This window comes from Grammomys surdaster, unplaced genomic scaffold, assembly GCF_004785775.1.
Source record: "Grammomys surdaster isolate TR1022 unplaced genomic scaffold, NIH_TR_1.0 126219, whole genome shotgun sequence".
Taxonomy (NCBI): Eukaryota; Metazoa; Chordata; class Mammalia; order Rodentia; family Muridae; genus Grammomys; species Grammomys surdaster.
The window spans coordinates 364330-372461 of NW_021621022.1; the positions used below are offsets into that span (position 1 = coordinate 364330).

An 8132-nucleotide genomic window follows, 5' to 3' on the forward strand; every position below is an offset into this window, starting at 1 on the left:
ATGCACATGTCTAGAAAGCACGATGTCAGTTCCCATGGAGGTCTTGGAAGCATAAACTTTATTTGAGCCCTACTCAAAATGGAAGTTTTAGTCTAAACAGCTTCTTATATTGGTGCAGATATTATCTTTCTTATGCTGGGTCCACACCAGGGGCAAATTATAAAGGAAAGAAACCATAAAATCTCACACATGGGTACAGGAAATGCTGCTGAGCTGTGGGTTCGGGTCCAAGCTTATTGTGGCTAACAGTTAGTAAGTACTAGCTGACTTCTATTGTGATCTGTTTCCAAGAACACCAAAGCACAGAACATAACAGAATATATAATCAACTCAGGCATGAGAAAGTTTCCTAGTGACAGCACATGAGAAAATGTCCTTATAACATCAGTAACAGCACAAAATGGCTAGTTAGACAGGCAACAATTACTACTTAGGCCTTAACATGCAGCTATAGTGTTTTCTACCTAACACTTTGCCTGCTTTCTTCTTACAAAGAGTAGCACTGTTTTATTCAGATACCAAGAGACAGGAACAACGTTCTTAGAGAACATGAACATAGCCAAGATAAGAGAAGGCATTTCTTGCTCTAGCCATCAAGATAATGGTGACAAAATGAATACATACACAGTGACAGGAGTGGACAGCCACCATTCTTTCTTCCTGCTTTTAACTTCACTCGGGGCCAGATAATTTGCATTGTATAATGATGATCAGAAATATGGAAAGATGGCTTCCTTCATGTACCTGGGCTGGAGGCCAACCTGGAATGCAGGGCCACGTTCCACTGAGCTGCTCCAAACATGCAACAGAGTGTGCTGTGGCTTCAGCCTTCAAGTGCCCATTCTGATGACATGATAAAGAAGAAAGGGCTAACAGAACACCTAACACAAAGGAGTCGATGATTAGCAGCTGATAGAGGCCTAACCATGACAACCACAATGGACAACATTCTCTCCACTGTCTCCTGTCACTGCTAAAAACCAACAGCAATTCAATCATGATGTCACAGAACTGGGCACTAAAAGGTCTAACCTATACCAAAAAGGGGGTGGAGGGAAACAGTAAACAACATCTAAAACCAAAGCAGGAGTGGTATAGCAACACCCTATATGTCAAAGTTCTACGCAACAGGTAGTGTTCATTTCCTCTGTCCCAGAATCCCAACCCTGCAATCTGTCTGATGACATAATTCTTTAATTTAGCTTCTTTGTTTTGGGGGCGGGTGGACATTTTGTCTTGTTGGCTGTTATAGACTTTAGCAATATATCAATCACATTGCTGGATAGAGTTTTCCAGTGTAAATGAACAGATGTCTCTTGGCCTTGGGGAATCAACACAGACCGAGTAACAATTCCATTCAAGCATGGCTGGGTGCACCAGAGTTTATCTATCTTACAGATGCATGCATAAGGAACCACTAGCAGGAGGAGGGTGGTCCCAAAAGAGCAGTGTCACCACAAGTCTCGCCTCAGCGTGGATGGAGACTTCCCCACAGAGGCACTGATGGGGTCTACGTTTTAGTCAACCTTCTATTCTTGGTATATGTCTTGGTTTGAATTTTATGGCTATGAAGAGACACCATGACCAAGGCAACTCTTATAAAGGTAAACATTTAATTGGGGCTGGCTTACAGTTTCAGAGATTCAGTCCATTATCATCATGGTGGGAAGCATGGAATCATGCAGGTTGCCTTGGTGCTAGAGGAGCCAATATCCAAAGACAGCCAAGAGGAGGCTCTCCCTTCTGTATTGAGAAGAACTTGAGCACTAGGAGTCCTCAAAGCCCTCCCATACAGTGATGCACTTCCTCCAACAAGGCCACGCCTATTCCAACAAGGCCACACCTCTTAATGGTGGCACTTCCAATGGGCCAAGCACATTCAAACCACCATAGTATACTCTAGCATTGCCCTTGCCATGGACAGCTGGAGTGGAAATCAGGAGGCTTAGGACACAGTAGTCAGAATCACAAGTGAGGGCCTGGGATCTTCCCACCCCCTAGTATGAAGGAACGTCAACAGATCCCATTCTGAGAGAGGCTTGTAGGTGATCACAGCTGCTCAGATGAAGGATGTAATCACTACTGAGCTCAGGGGACAGTGCTCCACACACTCCCCGACACTATAGTTATGAAGACATTACACTGCTTTTGCTAGAGACTGGAATAAAAATCACATCATTTTCAATACAATCTTAAATGAAAAAAAAAATCAGAACCCACGAGTGTATATATACTCTGATTACAACCACGGGAAACATAACTATAATTAGCCTGGGTTGTAACTGGCGAACAGGTTGTTAAATATGCACCCAGCTGAACACGGAGATGGAGCGTATTGTGGATTCACAGAGCTTCTAGGGGAAGAAGACAAAGAAAGAAAAGACCACAGTCGCAACCATGACTGCTATAAAAGGAATGGCTCTTCTCCACCAAGATCATCAGATGGATTTCAAAATGGCCCAGGAAGCCAAGAGCAGAGCTGAATGTGCCCAGAGCTTCAAAAGTGTAGGCCATCTCCCTACCCCACACAGTATGTACCCAGAGTGGCAGCCCAAACCAGAACAAGGCCAGCAATTTAAGGAGCAGGAGCAGCCTGGCCCTGGGGGGAACACTGTGCAGCTTCCAGGTGCTGCTGGCTTGATAAATATTTCTTCCAGAATATTCGCTACAGACGTGTGGCTTCTATAAAAGCTGTATTTGTGGTCAGTACTCGAAAGCAGGAACAACGGAGCAGCCATGTCCCGGTGAGGCTAACCATCTAGGAAACCTGCAGAAGGACACTCACAAATGCGTGTTTACGAGAGTGTGAAAGGGCCCATGAGATGGTGTGACGTGTAAAGGAGTCCCTGAGTCCAGTGACTTGGATTCAGTCCCCAGAATCCACATGTCCCCTGTGAATAAATATATAACATTTTAAACAGTGTGTGAAAATAAATACATAGGTACTGCTACATACTGTAAATGTAAGGAGATTTTCTTTGTACTTCCTGTCCATTGTGTCCTGTGGCGGACTCCGCCTTTCTATCTTCACTCATCAATCTTTATTTTTTGAAACACGATCTCTAGCCAGTAACCCAGCCCATACTCACTATTTCATCTCAAAAAACCCCAAGGCCACGTGCAATTAGGGAAGATTTGCATCCAGCTGGTTGGGGATGTGTGTGGCTGGCCCCTCCCTGCGCCTTCCTCCTATGAAGAATGGTAAACGGCCAATAGGCCCAACTGCATGAGCTTTTGACACAGGCTCAACGTAACTCCTGTTCTACACAGGAGTACCCACCCCAGTGATTTTGAAATAAAATCCATATAGGGACTAAATAAAAGACAAGTAACATGAGAAAACGGTAGACTCGTCTGCATATAAAGTGCTCAGGCGTGAGCACATGGAACCTATGTGCAGGCAATGGCACCTGACCACGGGAGACTAGACAGAGGTAGAGAGTCCAGTGAAAGGCGAAGACTCTGCTACAGCATCACCCTCACCAGAGGCTAATGTTGCTCTTCAGTAGTTCTTCTCAGGAGACTAGATCAGGAGCAGGTTTCTACAAAGCAAGATCACCACAGTCCTTCCTCCCATAGCTACAGTATGTTAACAGGTAGTTAGAGTTACCTTGACACATATATGTGTATATGAATATATGTGTATATTCATATAATGTGTGAGTGCATATATATGCATACATATACCTATACATACACACACACACACACACACACACACACACACACACATACTTTTGGAGGGTTTTTACAATTTAGCACACATATCTAACTAACCAGAGGGACTCTGAAGTCTAACGCTGTTTACTTAGGAATAGCAGAACACTGTGATGTGGATCCACACAGCCGAGGAAACTGTTTATTCAAGGAGAGTTGAGGCAGGTAAAAAGTTTTGAAGGAAAAAATGAGGAGCAATGAACTGCAGAAATGGCTCAGTGAACAAAGTCCTTGTCGTACAACATAAGGAGCATAGCACCCTGTGAACGCTGGACACAGCGGTCATCTGTAATCTCAGCACTGGGAGCCAGAGGATCCCTGGGGTTCGCAAGCCGACCAGTCTAGACAAATGAATGAGCTCCGTGCGGGGTGTCTTAGGAAAAGAGTTTCCCCATACCCAGAGGGACAGTTTGAGGTCCAGGAATACAGATATGCACAGGACTGTAAGGGACACTGAGAGACCCTGTCTCAGAAAATACGGTGGAGAGTAACTGAAGACAGTGCCTGAAGTTGACCTACGGCCTCCATATGCATGCACATGTACATGCATGTGAATATACCCATGCAAACATGCTCACACACCACACGCATACATGTGCACACACAATAGGAGGATTACTTAACTATGTGAGACCATCTTAGGCTGCAAAGGAGAATAACAAGGGTCATGCTATTCTAAAAGTAAACAGTTGTTGGACAGACATCTTTGTGGAACCAGCGTGTGCATACGTGTGGATGTTTGTGTGTGGGGGTGTGTAAAGTTGTGTTTCTAGCAGAATCTTTTATGAATACTTATCAGTCGTGCATGCACAAAATCCGATCCTTTATGTACTTAGTAATTATTGATTAATTCATTATTTCCTCCTTTTTTGTTTGGGCTTGACGAGTCACTCCATTTTGATTCTGACAAGCTTCACAGTTTTCCAAATCAAAGAACCTCCAGGCACCAGAAAACCACTGCTGCCTGTGCTGGGTGGCCTGTGTTTCAGAATTCCCAGGGAGATCACAGGAGTCAAGGAAAGCAACAGAAAGCAGCTGAGGGTGGCACAACTCTGCACTTGTGAAGTCCCCTCAGGCCTTGGGGCTCAGCTGCTATACATGAGAATTGATGCCGGGCGGGGCTCCACTAACCACTGGAGAGATGTCTTGAGGCACCCCCAACAAAGGAGGATGTCGGCTTCAACCAACCACTCGAGAGAGGAAGCAAAAACAGGACAGATTGCAACACCCACTACACTTCCTTCATGCCCTGCTCTTGGGACATGGAGACCAGCAGAAAGAAGCTTGATTGTGGAGAGGTGCCCTAGCGGAGGGATGTCTGCCACAGTCCAGGCACGCCACAGAGGTAACATTAACTCTTGCTGTCTTTACTGTGGCACAAGTGAACGAGGCTCCTTACTTTCCTTCAGTGGTATTTGATGCTCACTCCTAAGAGTGCTATGGTCCTCCTTCTGCCTCCCCAACTTTCTCCTAAGTTGTAGACAGCTCTTGGGCCTTAATGGTTAGAATTCTTAAAAACACACACACACACACACACTAGCACACAGTGTTCTAGAGGTCTTTTATATGGTGTGGAAAACTTCTTGGCTCTGACACAAATTTGCCTGAATCAGCAGTGGTTGTCAATAGATATTGGAGAAACCAATGTGCAGGTCCTGGGAGGAGTTCCAAGAAGTTAGTGCTCACTGACCTGGCTTCTCAACTTTCTGGAATACAGTGTGCTGACACTTCTGAGATTAGACTCCAGGAAGAAAACAGGAGGGTCAGAGGTCACAGACTGTGCAGACTTGAAAACGCCTCTCTGCAGCCGCTACAGAACAGGGTCAGCTGCAGCTTCGTTCGCCTCTGCTTTAACTACTTAGGAAGGACCTGGAGTTCTGCATCTCCAGCTGGTCCTTCACCAGCACCAGAGGTCAGTCAGCTGCTGGTGACTCACACTTCCTGGACCTTTCAATGGTCCAGCCTGGGTCTGAAACTCTTCCCTAAAACGACTTGTTTTGTTCTAGGGTAGAAGCACAGTGAATGCATGGGTTTGGATGTCTTCAGAAAAGAATAGCTGATGTGCGTCCCCAGCCTTTCTGCAGAAGGATTTATCAGGGGACATCATGGGCTCTTTGAATTCCAGAGGTCACAAGGCAGAGGCCCAGGTGGTAATGATGGGCCTCGACTCTGCTGGCAAGACCACAATCCTGTACAAACTGAAAGGAAACCAGCTGGTGGATACCCTACCCACTGTTGGTTTTAATGTAGAGCCTCTTGAGACTCCTGGACATGTGTCACTGACTCTCTGGGACATTGGGGGACAGACTCAGCTCAGAGCTACCTGGAAGGACTACCTGGAAGGCATCGACCTCCTTGTGTACGTGCTGGACAGCACAGATGAAGCCCGCTTGCCTGAGGCGGTGGCTGAGCTCAAGGAAGTCCTGGAAGACCCTAACATGGCCGGCGTCCCTTTCTTGGTATTGGCCAACAAGCAGGAGGCTCCTGATGCTCTACCATTGCTTGAAATCAGAAACAGGCTGGGCCTGGAAAGGTTCCAAGACCATTGCTGGGAGCTGCGGGCCTGCAGTGCGCTCACAGGTCAGGGGCTGCAGGAAGCCCTGCAGAGCCTGGTGCATTTGGTGAAGTCCTAATGACATGCAGTAACCTCTGGCTCCAGGCTGGAGCAGGACAGGGAGCAGCATCAGCTGGACCCCCTGAGCAGGCAGAACAGCTTATCCTTGTTTCTATGAACAGGAGGGGCCACCTGAGCCTTGAGAAAGTGAAGCTCAGCTTGCCATATGAAAAACTACATTTCTCTTGGACAGAATATTTACTTAGGACTTATTCTCAGTGGCAGTTATGCTGAAAATCAACTGTTCTTCAAGTAACAATAATCAGAGGAATATAAAAATCTTCACAGTACCCTGTGTAAGAGCTCAGTACCAAGTGTCAATGTAACAAAGTTGGTGACATAATAATTGACGACCAAGTTCACAAATGAAAAGAAGTTTCAAAACTGCATCTGAGTGTCATCAGGCCTATCACTATCATCTGAATGTCACTGAACCTATCACTGTCATCAGGAGTGACTCTTCCTGCTGGCCTCTGGGCAGGAGCCACTGTCACTCAAACATTTAGCTGGGCTGGCAGCAGTGAGGGGCAGGTCTGCTTCCACAAAGCTGCAGGAGTCCATTGGGCCCTTGATCCTCCCAGAATTCCCCCTGCTCTCCAACTCTGACTAACTCTTCTCTGCCCTACATCCTCTGTTGTTGAAAGAAAAAAAAAGTAAAATAACACTCCACTTATACTCTCCTTTGCTTCTTTTGTAGCACATGTCTGTCCTTAAAGATTAGGAATCAGGGCTTAGCAGGTAGTGGCACTTGCTGTAGAGTCTAATGACCTGGGTTTGAGCCCCAGAGAGAAAGCTGTCTCTCTCTCTCTCTCTCTCTCTCTCTCTCTCTCTCTCTCTCTCTCTCTCTCTCTCTGTGTGTGTGTGTGTGTGTGTGTGTGTGCAATGGCAAGCATGTGTCTTCCACTCCCAGATGAATAAATATTTTAAAAAATGTTTTCAATCAGACCAAGCTTGGGCTGTAGCCCAGTGCCTTGAATGCATGCACCAGGTCTTGGGTTCAGTCTCTAGCACTGGATCGGGGGTGCAGGATGTGTACAGATTAGCAGTGCCTGCCTGTAATCCTAGCGTGTGGGAGTCAGAGGTGTGAGGAGCTGCAAGGTAAAACAACCACAATAACAGAACGGATCAGATGCGTTGGTTTTAATGGAAGGTATGTAGAGAGCGAGAACTCGTAATTTATGGCAAACCAAAACCAAACACCCGGCGTGCTGGCTGGGCCGCACTGAAGGGTGTGCTGGCTGGGCCGCACTGGAGGGTGTGCTGGCTGTGCCGCACTGGAGGCCTCTGAAGCTCTGAGGTTAGGCCAGCCTGGTCTAGATAGCGAGACCCAGAGAGAGAAAGAGAGGGGGCGTTAAATCGAGATAGAGGGAGAGAGAGAAGAAGAGAGAGGAAGAAAGAGAAACAGAGACAGACAGGGACAGAAGGAAGGAAGGAAGGAAGGAAGGAAGGAAGGAAGGAAGGAAGGAAGGAGGGAGGGAGGGAGGGAGGGAGGGAGGGAGGGAGAGAGGGGGGAGGGAGAGAGGGGGGAGGGAGGGAGGGAGGGAGGGAGGGAGGAAAGAAAGAAAGAAAGAAAGAAAGAAAGAAAGAAAGAAAGAAAGAGTGAATGAATGAATGAAAAAGGGAGAGGAGAGAGGCTGGAGAGATGTCTCAATGGTTAAGAGTACTGGCTGCTCTTCCAGAGGACCTGGGTTCAATTCCCAGCACCCATATGGCAGCTCTCAACTGTCTATAACTCCAGTTCCAGGGGATCTGACACATCACACATACATGCAGGCAAAACACTAATGTATATTAAATAAAT

General features: G+C 46.7%; 1 protein-coding gene across 2 annotated transcripts; it reads left to right on the forward strand.

The window, feature by feature from the left end:
* The first annotated feature begins 4967 nt into the window (after positions 1 to 4967).
* Positions 4968 to 6988, forward strand: Arl11 (ADP ribosylation factor like GTPase 11). Of its 2 annotated transcripts, none has more exons than XM_028758854.1 (2): positions 4968 to 5062; positions 5724 to 6988. In XM_028758854.1, the coding sequence occupies exon 2, from the start codon at positions 5823 to 5825 to the stop codon at positions 6348 to 6350; it is 528 nt and encodes a 175-aa protein (XP_028614687.1). In that variant the 5' UTR covers positions 4968 to 5062; positions 5724 to 5822; the 3' UTR covers positions 6351 to 6988. The 2 variants fall into 2 exon arrangements, with proteins under 2 accessions (XP_028614687.1, XP_028614688.1); XM_028758855.1 differs by lacking the exon at positions 4968 to 5062 and adding an exon at positions 5540 to 5629.
* The last annotated feature ends 1144 nt before the right edge of the window (positions 6989 to 8132 follow it).